This window comes from Carlito syrichta, unplaced genomic scaffold (genome assembly GCF_000164805.1).
Source record: "Carlito syrichta isolate Samal-C Ts95f unplaced genomic scaffold, Tarsius_syrichta-2.0.1 Scaffold287472, whole genome shotgun sequence".
Lineage (NCBI taxonomy): Eukaryota > Metazoa > Chordata > Mammalia > Primates > Tarsiidae > Carlito > Carlito syrichta.
In genome coordinates, this window is record NW_007231568.1 from 42,612 (window position 1) to 61,390 (window position 18,779).

The 18,779-nt window shown below is 44.1% G+C and overlaps 1 protein-coding gene across 1 annotated transcript in view; it reads right to left on the bottom strand.

The window, feature by feature from the left end:
• Positions 1-11,532: 11,532 nt before the first annotated feature.
• Positions 11,533-18,779, bottom strand: part of DRGX (dorsal root ganglia homeobox) — a 30,584-nt gene continuing 23,337 nt past the window's right edge. The window contains exon 7 of the mRNA XM_008052757.1: positions 11,533-11,798. Within this exon, the coding sequence (XP_008050948.1) occupies positions 11,533-11,798 (266 nt within the window). The remainder of the gene's footprint in view (positions 11,799-18,779) is intronic.

Consider the following 18,779-nt stretch of genomic DNA (forward strand, 5'->3'; position numbering starts at 1 on the left):
AGACCCCAACTCAAAAAAAAAAAAAAAGGATCAGATGCCAAGAAGGTTCATATAATCATATGTCAAGCTGTGGCTCGCCACAGATTCCTCTGCCAAGACAAGCAGACTGGTGTTCCATCTCCTCTTGACAAATTCCAAAAAGTTGATAGGACATCATTAAAATCAACTTAATATTCTCTTACTCAATCCTTTGCAGAATCCCCATCAACAAGTTTTTTTCCACTTTAAAAATAATTTCCTCCAATAAGCACAAGAAAAGAGGCTGAACATCGCAAATCCTTAGGGAAATACAAAACAGCACCGCGATGAGATGTCATCTCACACTCATTACAATGACCACTGTCAGAAAAAGAAAAAGAAAAAAAAACCAGAAAATAATAAGTGTTGGTGATGATGTGAAGAACTTGGAACCCTTATACAATGGTGGTAAGGATGTAAAATGGTACAGTTGCTATGAAAAATAATCTGATAGTTCCTGAAAAAATTAAAAATAAATTCTGTTTCACATATATACTACATGTATCTGGGCCATGCTGTTTTGATGTATGTCCTTGCCTCCCTCTTTTACAGAATAGGACATGTAACAAGAAAGGTCACAGAGTCAGAGGACAATACTCACGAGGATCTCTAAGCCATTCCACCCATACAAGGTTGTCCATTTATAGGGCTCATATATCTCTCCTGCCATCTTTGACATCAAGTGCTGAATGAAATTCAGCATATTTCCTTCAATGACAGAAAGTCTGAGCTCCATTGATAAACAAAATATAGTCTAATAAATAAGAATAGGTCTACATACTGCCATGGAATGATCTCCAGGATCTTTTGTAAAGTTAAAAACAAAGTAGAGAGAACTAATTGGACATAATATTTCAGCACTATCTACACAAAGGGATATAAAAAAATATGTCTATGCTGGCTTAGTTATCTTAAATAGAAATGTATTGTGGGCTAAATCGTATCCCTCAAAAATTTACATGTTGAAATCCTAACCTAACATCAGAACAAGACTGTATTGGAGTTAAAGTGTTAAAAGATGTGATTAAGTCAAAATAAAAAAAAATAAAAATTAAATTAAAAACAGAACTACCATGTGATCCAGCAATTCCACTTCTGAGTGCATACTGAAGAGAACTGAGAGCAGGGTCTCAAAGAGATCTTTGTACACCCATTTTCATAGCCACATGATTCACAATAGCCAAAAGGTGGAAGTAATTCCTATGTCCATCGATGGATAACTGGGTCAATAAAATGTGGTCTATCTATACAATGGAATATTATTCAGCCTAAAAAAAGAAAAGAAAATTTTGACACATGCTGCAGCATGGATGAACCTTGAGAATATTATGCTAAATGAAATAAGTCAATCAGAAAAAGGAAAATACTGAATAATTCCATTTAGATTAGGTACTAAGAGTAGTCAAACTCATAGAAACAGAAAGTAGAATGAAGGTTGCCAGGTGCTAAGGGGAGGAGGGAATGAAGTGTTAGTTAATGAGTCTAGAGTTTCAGTTTTGCGAGATGAAAAGTTTTGGAGTTGGATGATGGTGATGGATGGTTGCACAACAGTGTGAATATACTTAGCACTACTAAACTACACTTTTAGTAATGGTTAAGAAAAACCCAAGGAAACATGGAAGGTTATGTATGGTATTTTACGCCATATATAATATATTTTGCCACAATAACAAAATTTTATTAAAATTAATTCAATCTGGCTGTAGTGGGAACCTGCCTGGGGAAAGGGTGGCACACCTCATCAACAAGGGTACCTGCACAATGAATATTTGCATACCTAACCCTGAATTGTACCCTACAATTTTAAAATTAAAACATTTTTAAAAATTTCAATCTGCCTTATAAATGTCACTGTATATTATCATACAGAACTAGATTCAGGGTTTTTTAAAAAGTCTTTAAGAAGCTATGCTGTAGCCGGGCTCGGTGGCTCAGCCTGTAATCCCGCGCCTTTGGGAGGTTGAGGTGAGTGGATTGCCTGAGCCCGCGGGTTCGAGACCCGCCTGGGCAGCAAGACCTCATCTCTACAATAAATCAAAAAATCAGCCGGGTGTGGTAGCGCATGCCTGTAATTCCGGCTACTTGGAAGGCTGAAGTGGAAGGATCACCGGAGCCCAGCAGGTCGAGGCTGCGGTGGCCAGGAGCGGCCATGGCAGTCCAGTCTGGGCGACAGAGTGAGACTCCAACTCAAAAAAAAAGAAGCTATATTGTGTTGTTGATTGAACGTTTGTCATGCTCACACACACACACACACACACACACACACACACACACACACACAATTTATATGTTGAAACCCTGACCCCCCAGGATGGCTGTGTTTAAAGATGGGGCTTCAAAGGAGGTGATTAGAGTTAAGATTAGCATACTTATAGGAAGAGACACCATAGATCTCTCCAGATCTCTCTCTCTCTCTCTCTCTCTCTCTCTCTCTCTCTCTCTCTCTCTCTCTCTCACACACACATCCACTTCTTTCCACCTTTTCTCTCCCTGATGCCAGAGGAAAGACCACTTAAAGACACAGCAGGAAGGCTGCTGTCTGCAATTCAGGAAGAGAGCCATCACCAGGAACCAACACTGCTGACACCCTAATCTCAGACTTCCAGCCTCCAGAACTGTGAGAAAATAAAATTATGTTGCTTAAGAGTCCCCCAGTCTGTCGTATTTTGTTATAGAAGCCCAAGCTAACTAATACATGTTGTATGTGGTTAATGTTTACTCTCTATACTTAATTCTTTTTCTGATTTGGGATCTCGCTCTGTCACCCACACTAGAATGCAGTGGCATAATCACATCTCAACACAGTCTCAAGCTCTTGGAATCAAGTGATTCTCCTGCATCAGCCTCCCAAGTAGCTAAGACTACAGGTGCATGCCACCACACCCAGCTAATGTTGGGGTTTTGTAGAGATGAGGTCTCCCTATGTTTCTTAGGCTGGTCTCTTGAGTCCAGTCTTCCAAAGTGCTCGGATTACAGATGTGAGTCATTGTGTCTGATATTTAATATTTTAATCATTAATAACACACCATGTTTAAGTCTTTTTTTAAAAAAGTATATAGCTACTGTATGATCTCATGTACATAACAATCTCAAAATAAAAATTTAAAAAGTATAGTGACAGAGAATAGTGATTTGCAGAGGTAAGGGTTGGGGAAGGTATGATTGTAAAAAAATTAGCATGAGGGCATTTATTTTGTGTAATGGTACAGTTCTGTCTCTTGATTATTATGAAGATTACAGGAATCTGTATATGTGATGACAATCCATAAAATCATTAACTCCCTCTCCAAAAATGATCAGATGTAAAAACTTGTGAAATCCAAATAAAGTTGATTGGTTAGCTAATAGTATTGTATTGAAGTCAATGTCCGGCTTTGATCACTGTGCTATGGTTATGTCAATGTTCTCTTCGAGGGAAGTTGGATGAAAAGTACATGGGAACTCTGTATTATTTTTGCAAATTGTATGTGACTCTAAAAATATTTCAGAATAGAAAGGTTTGTTGTGTGCCCATTGTTAAAGTAGCTTTTGTCAAAAAGACAAAAAATAATGAATTCTGGCAAGGATGAGGAACAGAGGGAATGTTCATACACTGTTGGTAGGAATGTAAATTAGTACAGCCACCATGGAAAACAGTATGGAGGTTCCTCAAAAAATCAAAAACAGCACTACCATCTGATCCAGCAATCCCACTGCTAAGTATCTATCAAAAAGAAAGGAAATCAGTATATTGAAGAGATATCTGCACCCCCATTTTTACTGCAGCACTATTCACAATAGCCAAGATACAGGATCAAAGTACATACCCACCAGTAGATGACTGGATAAAGAAAATATGGTGTATATATACATAATGGAATACTATTTAGTCATAAAAAATAATGAAATATTGTCATTTTCAACAACATGGATAGAAATGGAGAACAATATGGTGAGTGAAATAAGCCAAGTTCAGAAAAATAAATATCACATGGTCTCAGTCAAATATAGGAGCTAAAAAAAAATTGATCTCATGAAGGTAGAGAGTACAATGGTGATTACCAGAGGCTCAAAAGAATAGAGGGTAGGAGAGAGGAAGAGAGGTTGGTTAATGGATACAAAAATACATTTAGATGGTAGGAATTGTTGGGAGCCAGCCACGGACTCCCACTGAGTGTTAGGGATCAGGAAGGGTCGTTGACCCCGAGACCACTAGGATGCGTTGTATAAAGGCACGTTGTAATTCCCAATAGCACACATTCGCTTCTGCACTAGACTGGAGTCCAGTCTCTTTCTCTCTTCTTCCCCCCAATCACCAATGCCGTCTCCACCTTTGGGGTAGCCTGAATCCGGCTGAAGCTGGTCTCTGGCAAGGAATAACATCTAGTGTTTGGTAACACAGTATGATAGCTGTAGTTAATAATTTATTGTCTATCTCAAAATCACTAAAAAAGTGGATTCAGAATGTTCCCAGCTCAGCAAAACAATAGATGTTTGAGGTAATAGATATCCCAATTATCCTGATTTGATCATTACCCATTGTATGCCTGTGTCAAAATATCACATGTACCCCATAAATATGTACATCTTCTATGTACTCCCCCCAAAAATTGTACCACATAATTGGAGAATTTGTGATACTTTGTAACTTCTGGAGACAGAACCCACTTTATAATGGGTATGGTATTGTTAGATGTCTTTACATGGGACTTACTTATCATCACAAGTACACTCAAGTCTAAACACGGGCACAGTGCACTGAGTGTCTCAGGAACCCCAGGATCTTACATCCTTCTCACCTACAGGGGCTTTCTCTGACCAGATGATTCTTCTCCTGCTCCCCAATCTGAAGCTCCTCATCATTGTCAGGGATAGTTCAAACCCTCCTCTGCAGCAGGAACCCCAGTAAATGCTGGACACAATTCTCCTCACCATCTCAAACTACCTAATCCTTTGTTCCCATTTTACAGATGAGGAAATTGAGGCTTGGAGAGGGAAAGAGACTTGCTAAGGTTCCACAGCCAGCGGGTGGTGTGGGATCCCAGATTCAAGGCCAGGTCTGGTGACACCCCCATCTGGGCTCCCATCCCCACACCCTGCCACCTCAGGCTGCCACCTGCAGGCTGGCCTCTGACAGCAGAAGTGAGGCAAGCCAGTGGGGTTAGGGCGCTAATTCAAGGTTGCCAGCAGAACAGCTGTTCCTTGAGTCCCTAAGGCCTGGGGCCACGCTGCTCTTCTGTTCCTGGGTAGATAAAGTGCTCCACTTAAGAGAAGCTCTCTCCCTGCTGCAGGGCCATTAGCTCCCTGACTCCTGAAAAAAACCATTTGGCCAGCGCTGACAGATGTGGCCATTACACAATCACTTAGCCCCTCTCGCTGCCCCATCCAGGCCTTGGAAGGGGGAGGGGCCTCGACGCATGGAAAGCCCAGGGGAGGGGCCATGAAATCCACTTCCTGGCACTCTTCTCCTCTCTGCTCTTAGGTTGCACTTTGCCGGGCCACTTTTGATGTAGCAGGAGGGGCTTCAGACAGCACGGTGTGCTGCCAATGACCTTGTTCTCCTGAGAGTGGCCTGAATCACCTTTACATGCATCATTTCCTTGGCTCCCTGCAACAGCCCTATGCGCTCAAAATTAGGATGATTATTTCCACAATACTGATAAAGAAAGGAGGGGTTATGTGGCTTGCCCAAGGTCACAGAGCTAATTGTGTCAGGACTCTGATTCCCAGTCCTGTGGTGCTTCCCCCACCCCATGCTATCATGATCCTGTTAGAGTGTTACCATGTATGGGGAACTCAGCCTCAAAATAGGATCTCCAGGGCAAGGGCTGCTCCTTTCCACTGAGTGGAGGCATGAGGCTGAAGCTTTACCCCAAGGAGCACCTGCCCCATTGGCAGCTTTTGACCTAGCGGGCCCTCAGCTTGGGTCATTTCCTCCTCTGTCCCTCCTTGAGTTCTCTGGACCCTTGGATCAGGTTGGATGAGTGCTCTTCCACCCGTGTAGCCCAGGCAGCATTGGCAGCCCTCCAACAGCTGGCATGCCTCCTCTCCCAGCCAGCAGCAGAGGTCTCAAGATACGGGTTGCTGTGGCATCTGGAGTACCCAGCTGAGCCAGGCCAGGCTGGGCAGCTATAGATCCAGCATTGTCTGACAATGCACCCAGCACAGAGGGAGAGGTGGGGCCCACAGCCAAAGGAAGAGTGCTAAAGAGCAATGGCCCATCTCCCGCATGTAGCAGGGCTCTGAGAAGAAGCAGATTTGCCTGGCAGGGGCTGTGCTCCCAGCTCAGAGGCCTGAGAGCAGATGGCAGGCAGCAGTAGCAGCAGCAAGCAAAGCCCTGACTACCAGGCCCAGCCTCCTTGTGTCTATCCAACAGTGCACAGAGAGACCCTAGATGCTTCTAGAGCACCAGTTGTTGCTGCTTTCCACTGAGATGCCCTGCTTTGTCTTGAGGTGGTGCAGAATGAGGTGCTTAAAGGTCCATGTCAGGAGAGTGAGGGGGGTAAGTGTTGAAAAATTACCTATCAGGTACAATGTTCACTATTTGGGTAATGTGTACACTAGAAGCCCAATCCCCACCAGTATGCAATATACCCATGTAACAAACATATACATGTACTCCTGAATCGAAAATGAAACAAATTTTTTTTTAAGTCCATGTCTAGGCTCTAGGCAGGGGGTAACCCTTCTATAAAATGCCATTCCTAGGTATTGGAGAATAGGTCCTGGTTTATCAAAACCCATCACCTTGCCTCCTGCTATGGTCCTGGCTTTGCCAGGAGAACAACTCATGCTGGGACGGAAGCTAGGTCCGCTGCTCTTGGACATGAAGACTGCAGAGCAAACCCCTATCACCTGCCGGTCCAGCACATAGGCCATAGTCCTCCTCTGACAGCGGTTGGTGGTGCTGGGGCTGTGAGGGTCCCAAGTCAGAGGTGAGAACTTTTTTTGTCATTGGGAAGGCTATCTGAGCACAGGTGGGCAGCCAAGGATGACTCAAGGGGACACCTGGGTGGTCTACAGCCCCAGGGCCCATAAGCTTCCCACGTTTGTACATCAGTTCACAGGAGCTGCCTTGGAAGGTAGCTTTCATTTTTCTCTCCTAGAGAGAAAAACAGACAAGTACTGTATTCTTTGAAGTAGGCTGACAGTGGCCAGAAGTGGAGACCAGAATGGACTGTATTACCATTTTTTAAATGAATATTACAAATCTCTGATAGTCTCTGCCTTAAAGGAGCATAAATATCATTCTTGGGTTTAACTTGCCTCTACAGGGACTGGTTTTTCCTCATCTGTGTTCTACTCTGCCTCTAGTGTGGTCTTGCCGGATGAGGGTGGGCAGCATATATTTGGGGCATCTGCCCAGATCACAAGCCCTGCATCTTTGAGAACCAAGTCCCTACCCTAAAGGCAGGGCAGGGCAGGGCCAGGGCATCCATGATTGGCCACACCTGATTGGACGAGAGGTGCCCCCCCCAAGCTGGACCAATCACATCCACTCTCAAGAGTTCTCCAAAGCACAGGGAATCCCTGCCTGGCTAAAACCTGAAGGAGGTGCTCCCTGAAAGAGAAAACGGTGGGGGCAGAGCCGCAGGGGAAAAACAGAGGGGATTGTCGGGGAGAAGCTGAAAGAAGAGAGGGTCCTGATGACCTCCCAGGTCTAAGTGCCTATCCCACTGGAGCTCCTGAGCTTCATGAGATCATCTGGTATTCTTCTCATAAAGTCAATTTTTTGGCTTTAACTAGCTGTGGTGATTCCCATTACTTGCAACTAGAAAAGCCTTCACTAAGACATTCTCTTCTCTCCCCCATCCTCCCAGCATTTGACCCCACACCTGCCTCTGGGCACCACAGGCTCCCCTCCAAGCTCTTCAGGTGCCTGAGGGCACGCCTCCTCTGAAGGCACATCCCCTTAAACCCACATGATTTGTTCCAGAAAAGGGTGTGGCAATCCCAACTCCCTCTGCAGGCTCAGGCAGGGTTGAAAGCCAACCCTGCTTCCTTCTTGAAAACCTAAGACTTTTACCTGCAGAAGCTCTTCAAGTCATTGACATGTGTGAGGCTTCATGGGACAAGAGTTATCTTTTATGTTTCACTTCCTCTGTGCCAGCCACCATTTAGCTATGCATTCATTTAATTTTCAAAAATCCCTATGAGTCTGGTGTCATTCTTATGGAAAAGAGAACTAAAGCACAGAGGGTAAGTGACTAGTCCAGAGCCACACAACCCTTACAGCTAGGCTTAACCACTTCTGTCAGGCTATGAATTTGTGAAAGTTTTCCTTTTTTCAGCAAAGCCAGAAAATTAAGAAGAAACAGAAAGAGCATTTCCATTGTGTGAATTAGTTGAATACCAGGCCCTGTCTTTGGTGCACCCTCTTGATAGAAAACCACTTGAGGGGCCCAGAAGTTCTGTGCACCGTCAGCATTGGGTATTCATGCTGGGCCTACTCCTAGACAGGCTGGCACATACCTGAAGGCCAGAGCAGATAAAATGTGGGCAGGCTGATCCCTGCCCCTGCCAGGACCAACGGACCCTCACATGCCTCCATGGCCTTCTTGGGCCTTAAAAACTGAGTCCATAATTCATTTATTAAGTACTCGCTGTGTGACAGGTAACGAGGCTGAGTTCTCCCTCTTCCTACCAAAGGCTACCCACCATGTAACTTAGCAGAAGTTGCCCAACCTTACTGTGCCTCAGTTTCCTTATCTGTGAAATAGTAATAGTGAGACTTATTTTGCACATTGATTTTAGGATTCTGTGTGCTAACCTCTGTAAAATTCCCTGGCAATGAGACAGTAGTAGAGTCAAAAGAATACCTTCCTGCCTGATTGAGAGGTCAGGCTTTAGCGTTCCTAAATAAGCACCAACTGAGAAATGGATAAGTAGCCTCCGAATGCCCCAGGGTCCTATGCCAGGGCCTCCACCTCCGACTCCCTGCCACACTGACAGCTACTCCCCACCACGGCAGGCCGCCATCCCTTACCAGTCAAGGCTGCTGCCTTCATCACAGTTACAACTTCAGTGGTTTCCAGGCTCCTTTCCCAGAACCTTGAAGTGCATTAAGGAATTAAGAAATGTACTCCAGTGTGCTTCAACTAATAAATGAATAATAATAATTAATCAATCAATCAATCCCTGAGACCTGAGCGTCCTTCCCAGACTGAAGCCCAGCTGCCTTTTTACAGTCACATTATGAACTTCTGCAGTCTGGGCAACTTACAGAAGCGTCAGTGAAGGCTACTGGGAAGGGGTCTTCCCCAAGAATGGCCTTTCCAGGCTGTGCCCGTCTATCCATGCCTGGCAGAAGGGTTCTGGCCTACACAAGGTTTCCTGTCTTTTTCCAGCATCTGTGAAAAGGTTCCTGAGCTAAGGCCCCAAAGTCCTCCTGGAAGTTTCCAGAAGGTTCCCTTTCACATGTTGGCCAGAGTGGAGGATTAGAGAGCGAAGACTCCACCCAGCCCTGCAGCCTTAAGGCCAGGAGGAGCAGAGAGAGGACCCCAACTCTTTAGGTCTTTCTTTTAAGTCTTCTAATTTTATTTGGGTATTTAAACAAACAGAAACTACAGCATGCATCAGTTACTTTTTGCCTCTGTACAACAAAACTAAGTACTTGATATCTCTGCAGAGGTTTGGTGCTTATTTTTTTTCCCTTTCTTTCAGTAACATCAGGCAGACTTTTTGATGTGATCCAGTTTTGCACAGTCACTAGAGTGTCGCATCATGAATTATTAAATCAGTGCTTCGTGGTAATACATAATTTCTTATCAATTATTCATGCTAATGTGTGTGTAGTTTACTTAATTGTGTTATTGACGATCAAAAGTAATTTCCTGAAAGTCCTCAAGGACACAAAATTTAATCAGCGTAACTACTTTTCAGATGCAATGCTGTTAAGTATTCTTAATTTGCTCAACAGTTCACTTATTTATGTACCTTTCTGGAGGAAATACGAGTTTAATCAAACAATTAGATTGAAGAGTTAGTGTACATAAGGGCTTGAGCTTACATCGTTCAACCAAACATTCGTAATTACAGGGAAACGGAAGCGACTTTGCCGCTTTTTGGCAAATCGTTTCATCTTTGTACTCAACAAGCAAAACATAGCAGGAAGAAGGATTGGATTTTTTTTTTTAAGGAGACAGTGTGTTTTATCAAATGCTTTGTGGTAATCATAGACGAGGCACAATACACTCAGGAGTATTATTTGGGGGAAGAGGGTAAAAAGGGGCCAGGGAATCTGAAAGTAGAACTTTTGATGATAATAACTGAAACAAAAACAGTCATTATAAAAGCAATAACTGTTTGCATGAAAACACCATCAGCGAAAGCCACCAAAGACTGCAACCTTTCAGATACCAGGATGCTATTGCACATTCCCCTTTGATCTCCTCGAGGTTACCACCCACACGAGAGGAAAGAGCCATGCTTGACCAAACATAAATCGCTATGAAATTTGGCCCTTTGGAATTAATTCTCTTCACATATCAGGAAGCCATACTTCCCTGTGTTTCATCTCTGCACATTCATCATTCCTATCTCATCTTCTCCTTTTCTCCCCCCAGTGAAAAAACCACTGGAAAGCCACTTCCACATGCTGGGAGCCTGAGGAAAGGTAGTTCATCCAGATGCATCATTATTTCAGAGGCTTTCCTGGGGGGGTTCCTCCCCCTCCGAGGGTTCTCAGCCTTTTCTAGAACAAGGAGTTATTTTCCAGTCAACTTCCCACCAAACCACAGGTCTCTTTGGAAGAGAGGCAGGGTTCACAGGTGGGCACTTCAGGTGTGGGGGCCACATTTGCTCTGCTCTGTGCACAGTGTCAAGTTCATGGAGCCAATGGCCTATGTGATTGGCCCGGCCTCCCTGGTCAGAAGTGCCTGGTGAGATCTGCTTGGGGCAGCGCTACCATGTACCCATGGGACAGGCTGTGTCCTGTCAGTCCCTCCCCACCCTACATTCTTCACATCTTCTAACCAAGCTCACAAACAATATCTTCTGATAAGAGAAAGGATACTGTTGCTAGCCTTGGTTGAGGGGAGCAAGAGTCAGCTGAGATTCTACCAGTTCCCTAGTGCTTACACAAGTAAGGGGGACAGTCCCATTTCCTATCACGAGACTTCAGCCCTGGGCATCTCTCAAGGATGACCCATGCCAGTTCTTGGGGTTGATAAGACCTTCAAACACGGCCTAGGAAGGGAACAGGAAGGTTGATGGGGTGAGCAGTCGTACCTCCCTCAAGACTCTGGGGCTGGATGGAAATCTCAAGGAGTCTCACCACAGAGAAGGCTCTGCTGCCACCTAGTACCATCGGGACCTGTTACCAAAGAAACCAGGACAGCAGAGCCCCGCTGGCAGTACTCCAGGAGGATTTTCCAGGCGCCAAGGAAGCTGTGGGTCTTGTTTTCCCTTCCTGGGTCCAAGTAGAGGCCCTGGGACAGCAGGCTTCTCCTTGCTGTTCAGAGTTTTCTACAGGGGCTGAGACTGGGAGAAGCAGGGGATTGGGGGAGGGCACACCAGACCAGGCTCTCTGAGCCCTCATACACTCTTCTCTGCTTCGCTCTGTTCCTTGGTGGGAGAGGTCTTGTCCTGGTTGCCGTCCGGGGGTACCGGCTTGGCGGCGGGGCTGGGGCTGCTGCTGGTGGAAGGCAGAAGGTTGGCCGACTGCAGGACAGCTTCCGAGTGCTCGCGGGCCTTCATGCGCAGGGCAGCCACGCTGGCTGTGCGGTTACTTTGGCAGCCATAGGTGGGGAGGAAGGAGAGCCCCATGGGGTCTGGGACACAGCAAGAGCACAGTGGGCCCCCTGGAAGAAAGAAGAACAACAGGCTCCTATCACTTTCGGTGTCTTGGGACATAGTGAGGGGGAAGGGTCTTGGGCCGGAAGGAGAGACAGATTGATTCTATTTGGTTCCAGATGCTAAAAGGAGAGGAACAAGTGCTCAGGACCCCAAAGACACACAACTCAAGGGAAAGATCTAGTTCATAGTCCAAAGGATTGTTGTAGTGTCAGGGAGACCAGGCCAGTCCTGGTTCCTTCATCAACCAGCTGTGTGTCCTTAGGTAATATCTTGGGTCCTCTGAGCCTTGGCCACTACTTTTGTACAATGAGATAATACCTATATCACAGGATTATTAGGAAATCCAGTGAAATAATCCCACACGCCCAAACTCTGTGCCAAGGCACCTCTAAGAACTCAACTGGGTACTGCAGGGATACCCTAAATGTTTGAGGGAAACACAGCCATGCCTGTCAGATGCCAGGCTAAATGAAAGCTGGAGGCAGTTCACGGCTTCAATAGAGACCATGCTGCATCCTTACGAGGATGCCATACATTTGTGAAGCTGGATTTTGCAAGCACCACACAAAACTCCAAGTGAGAAATAAATGAAGGTGGTGGCATCTAATATGATTCCAAAATTAGAGAAGCTGTGCAAAGCTTATCGGGCACATTAGCCCATTAGAAAGGAATCATGGCTACTTAAAAGAAGAAGATTACTTTTCTTTCTGTTTATAAGTACTATTTTTCAAATGGCTATGAAGTTGTTGGAACATAAATACTTAGTGAGTTGCTTGAACCTAACCATTGAATGAACCAAACTTTTAGAAATTGCTTATCTCCCAAGGGTGTTGTGAACTGCAGTTTGAGAACCACCTAAGGAATCGGTCTGGAAGCACTTAGCACAGGTCCAAGCCCAGGTTAATCCTTTTTACCCATATGTTGCCTCTTGGCTGGTGATGATGAGAGATGTGGCAATAGAATTTCTGAAGGGACCGCCAAGCCAGGGTTGAGGTCTGTACCAAGGTCAGCACCCCCTACCCCCCATCGTGACCCGGACATGCCCACAGGCTTCAAGTGAGCATTGTGCTTCTGTCCTGCCATTCTGAGCATGCTCTGGAGTCCTCCCTTGGCCACCAGGACCTATCACGGTGAGACACATGCCCCTGCTCACCAGGACCTGGGAGACCTTGCAGGCCTGTGCCCACTTCTAGAGAGCAGCCTTCAGGGACAACCTCAGCAGCATCAGCTCTGTCAGCACCTTGATGTCCCCACCTTCCTCTCCTGGGGACAGGCTTTCCAGTGATATGGCCAGGCACCTTCCTATTCTCTTTCCCACAAGTACATTGGAGCAACTTTCTCTTCCTTGCCAGTCTTGCCCAGAGGCTTAAGGAAGCTTACCTTTACCATCCCTGCTGTCCCTCATCACAATTATGGCTACCCTGAGGGGTGGGCATGACTCATTCTCTTTCTCCAGAGGAGAAAACTGAGGCTGCAAGACAGTTTATTGCAGAGATGGGACCAGAACCTTCTGGTGACCTTTTCACTCTCCTGTAGTATAATGGGAGGTTCAAATGCAACTGTCACTTCCGGCCTCAATTTTGCCTGAGATGCTGATAAGGAAGGTAGTGGATGCTAAGATGAGTGTGAAACACACATGCCACATGTACAAGGGAATTCTGAGAACTCATTCTACCACCCTGGATACCTGGCTGGCTTTTAACCTCTAGTGTACATTGGCCACACACCAAGTCCTGACTGTTCTACTTCTCCTAGTTCTTATGCAGATATAGCCACACACTCACACCAGAGAGAGATGCCTCTATGGGGAGCTACAGTTTTTGCTGAGAATTATGCCTGTGCTAGGACCATGAGCCACAGGCCTTACGATGGCAAGGACCCATTCCCATGAGAGAGGCCTTGTCTCCTCTCTAAGTCTCCTTCCCAAAGGGAGCTCACTGGTGAAGAGAAGTCAAGGTGTGAAGAGACCAAGTTATGAAGAATAGTTATCCCCCTTGGATTGGGAATGGCAAAGATTTATATTTTCCTCTCTGTCTGTTTAGAATCCTTATTTGTCTACAAAGAACATGGATTTATGTTAAACTTAGAAACATAACATTAATTTTAAATGACTGCTGAATGAAGGAAGGCTGAAGACAGACCCTCCACTCCCGGCACATCTGAGAAGAGGATCTGGGAGCCCAAAGGGGAGCAAGGCTGGAGGTATAGGCTCTTGGGGACCTAGAAAGGGCCACTACTCTCAGGCTGAGTCCTGGGCAGCCAGTCCTTGGTCAGGCTAGCTGAGAAAAGCAGGCTAGCTGAGACAGGCCCCCAACCAAGGACTTGCTCTGATGTAAGGATCCAATGGTAATTAAATGCTCTGGGTTTCAGTGGTAAATTTGACCAACACACAAGTGATGAGGCTTCTTCCCTGGAACCACAGCCTATACCTACTAGATCATACTTGTAGTGGACCTCCAAGAAAATCACACATAACTATACTTCTAGCCCTTAAAACCCAGACTTGGAAGTTAAGAGAAATGAATTAACTCACAGAATCAAGGCTGCAACAGGAAGAAGAGTCTGTATGTGTGGCCTAACTCATAACCTCCCTATACATATACACACAATGGGGAAACTGAGGACCAGAGGGAGTCAAGGATTCTGGGAGAGTCTGTGTTTAAAAATTGTAAGGAATATATATGCAACGGAATATTATTCGACCTTAAAAAGAAAAAAATTCTGACCCATGCTACAACAGGGATGAATCTTGGGGACATTATGTTAAGTGAAATAAGCTTGTTACAAAAAGAGCATATACTGTATGATTCCATCTGTAGGAGGTACCCAGGGCAGTCCAATTCATAGAGACAGAGAGTGGAATGGCACTCACCAGGGACAGGGGGAGGGGCCGGCAGCACTGCTGTTCACAGGTGAGGAGTTTCAGTTTGGCAAAATGAAAAGCGTTCCAAAGGCTGGTTGCACAACAATGAGAATGTACTTAACACAGCTGACTCATACACTTACAAATGGTAAATTTTTAAACAATTAAAAAGAAAGAAAATCGTTTAAAAAAAAACAACTCTTCAGACCAAAAGGGAGTTCAGGGAGTTCAGGGAAAAGTGATTCAGTAAGATGAGGACAGGACAAGCTGCTGAGACCCTTTTATGGCTCCTGCAGCTAGTGAGGACCTCCAAGGTACTTCGGGCCTACCTTCTACTCATCCAGCCTCTCATTCTGGGGCTGACACCCTCAACCCACCCCATCAGTCGCGCCTCTATCTACACCTTCTTGGAGTCTGTGCCCCTTGGATATGGTTTCTACAGCAAAGTGACTGACTCTAAGAGACGTACACTGACCAATAAGATCCCTCAGCACACAGCCCAGTACATACTTTCATTCACTTTCCTCATCTGCACCCCAAGCCTGGAATGCAGCTAACACGTCCGTCAAAAGGGGCCAGTGCCTATAAGTGGACACACAAATGTCTGAACAGCCACACCTAGAAATGCAATGAATGGACTGCTGAAGTTTGAAGGGAGGTCTCAGAGGGTGCTTTGCCCTACCCTGACCTGGATGAGGGCATGGAAGATGTGTGGATTCGGGATGGAGGTATGGGCAAGATTGAGAGAGGTCCTTAAGTGTAAGAGACAAGATTCAAATACAGCGGAAGACAAATCTAACAAGATGATTAATAGGGAAAAGTACAAAGTCTACAATCTGCGCCCAAAGACCCAAGAGTACCAAAGGAGACATGACTCAGTAGTAGAACATGTGGTCAATACAACTTTACAAGAAGCTTACTGTGACCCCAAAGGGTTGTGAGTTGCCTTACAGAGGCAGTACTCGCAGAGAAAGAGAGGGTAACGTCCTTCTCCTTTCTGTGACATTCACACCCTGCCTTAAGTCTCCCATCAATAGACATCTGTGTCACCACCCTAGGGAGAAAAAGGGGGTGTAGGAGCTACATTGAACTGGGCACACACATATATTAGCTTAAATTGTCCAACAACCAGCCTCTCTCTTAAACCCTATAACCACTTTTTAACAAAGAAAATAATGATTTCCACGATTAGGATCCTTATAAAAATAACTCTTGATTTTCCAGTGATCTCATGGTACCAATAGATCACCAGGCCTCTATATGTCGCCTGCCAAACAACTTCATGGACCCAGAACACTACTGAGAACTTGAAGTAACAAAATGGAGTTTCATCCTCGTGGTTTCCAGAGTGGCTCATTTTAATAGATAGTTACTGAGTAAAAATTCAGACCCCAAAGTTCCTGCACATGAAAAGTGCGCTCAAGTTCCTTATCATATGCTTAAAGATTCTTCTAAGTACATTTCTAATATAAGTTGACTGATGTACATGACTGCCACAAACTAGACATAAATGTGGCTGCTAGCAACAGACATACTGATGAATAAGGCAAAATTTTATAAAATAGTTGTTTAAAAAAACTCAAAATTCATAGTAACCTAAGACCACTTATTATAGCAACATGCAAAGCAATACCTCAGGATGGCCTAAAGCCACCACAGCAGAGACTGGTGGGTCACAAAGGATGATGTTTGACAGGACTCTGAAAACCAAGCCAAGCCTGTGACTATCCATGATGGGGACACTGAACCGACCATGAGAGGCTGAGTACTCCCTCTTTATTTCATCAAGGAGGTAACAAAGATACCTAGAAAATGTGTACCCCCCAACCAGTTCATTACGGGGATCCTATCAAATGAATGACAAAAGAACACCCCCGGTGCCAGAATGCTGGGCACAGCTAGATGAAGCAGAAGAAAGTGAACTGTTAACCAGCCATGGGACTAGTCTCCATCCTTCCACACATGGGCTTCCACAACTTATTGCATCTACATTTGGGATACATTCTATAAAGCACCTGGTACCAAATCCTTGAATAATTATTTCCACAACCCATATGAATTAAAGGGTAGTTCTAAGTCATAATTCACAGCTTATTCTAAAGTCCAGTTTTATTCCACGACTAGCTGGAGAGCCCAACTTGTTCAGAGTACCCCCACTGCCTGCTCACCCTGCCTTGGACAAAGCTCTCATATGTTTTCACAGCTGTGTTTGTTCTGGTGATACCTTGCCACCTAACCAAAAAAATAGAACAATGTATTCTGCCAAGAGAATTTTGAGGAGTAATCCAAACAAACTTTTAAAGCTGCATCTTTTAATTACTAGCTATCCAGACTCTAGAAGAAAGTAACAGAGTGTTTTTTGGTTTTGTTTTTAATGTATCAAAAAGCTTTCACCATGAATGAGCTAAAAATTAAATTAGCTAAAAAGGAAGTCATCCCAGTGTGACATAAAGAAACAAAAAACTATGAATCACCTAATGGTCCAATAATAGGGAATTGGCTGAATAAGTTATAGTCACCCATCTAGAACACACTGCAGCTATGACAAAATTATAAGAGGATGTTTGTGCCATGAAAAGATACTAATAAAATATTAAATTTAAAAAACAGCTAAGAGCCAAGTTCAGTGGCTCAGGCCTATAATCTCAACTATTCAGGAGGCTGAGGTGCGGGGGATTGCTTGAGGCCAGGGTTCTAGGCTGCAGTGAACTATGTTCATGCCACTGCACTCCACCTGTGTGACAGAACGAGACTGTCTCTATGATAATAATAGGTTAAGAAACAGAAAGTCAACATAATCCCATCTTGGAATATGTATGCATATATATACACATACATGCTATAGACTGAATTTTTGTGCCCTTTCCCAATTTATATGTTAAAATCCTAACCCCAAAGGTGATGGCATTAAGAGGTGGGACTTTTGAAAGGTGATTAAGTCACAAGGACAGAACTCTTATGGATTAGAGCCCTTATAAAAGAAACCCCAGAGAGTTGCCTTATTTGTTCCATGTGAGGACACAGCAAGGAGACAGCCATCTATGAACCAGACTAGACACCAAATCAGCCAACATTTTGATCTTGGAATTCTCAGCCTCCAGAACTATAAAAAATAAATTTCTGTTGTTTATAAGCCCCTGGGTTTTGGTACTTTGTTATAGTAGCCAGAATGGACTAAGATGATATATATAGACATATATCTAGCACACACATAAATGTACATACATGAATACATATATAGTATATATGTGTATGTTTACATTCATATACCATATTAATTTGGGATCATATACACACAAACACACATGCACACATAAATTTATTTAGAAATAGAAAATACTTGTAAATTTCAATTTTTGATTAAAATTTTAATGTATCAATGATCTATTAATATATGTTTATTGGAGATATATGAATATATGTATTTATAAATTGAATTTAATAATGTTCTAATACCAACTTATTCATAGTGGTTGATTCTGAGTGTTAAGGTTACAAATGATTTATTAATTTGTACTTTATTGTATTTTCTGTTTTTTCTAAGCTGACCAGGCGTTATTCTCATAAAAAAGAGTGTCCCTGTAATTTGTGATTTCCTATCTCCTTTCATTTAGACAATGGGGATAGATGTTCTACTTTAGAACAAAGTGCCACCAAAGTTGCTGAGGAATAAAGACTGTGTCTTCAGCACCCAGCAAAGACTCGGAGACAGCTAGCTAATGGTCTCAGTCTACACACAAGGTCTTGACAGCAAACACAGAACTGAAGGCAATCCATGAGATTCAGTAGGAACATTCCATCCATCTCCCCTTCTGTGGTGATCAAAGTCAATGAGTCCCTTCATATGGGATCTGGCCACCCCCAGCCCGTGAACCCCCTAGAAGGCCATGATTCCATTCCTCTAGCCCAGCCAACTTGTGCCATCGCCAAAGCCTATGCAAGAGCCATCTGTTTCTTAAATGCAGCCTGAGAACACACTACCTCCAGGACACTAAATTAAAACACACAATTAGATTTCCATTAAGTTTCAGTAAATTCTGCTGAATTGATCTAATCAGCCTCCATTCCTATATGACATCATGCTTTAAAGGCTTGGCCTGAACATAAATACTTAATGTAATAA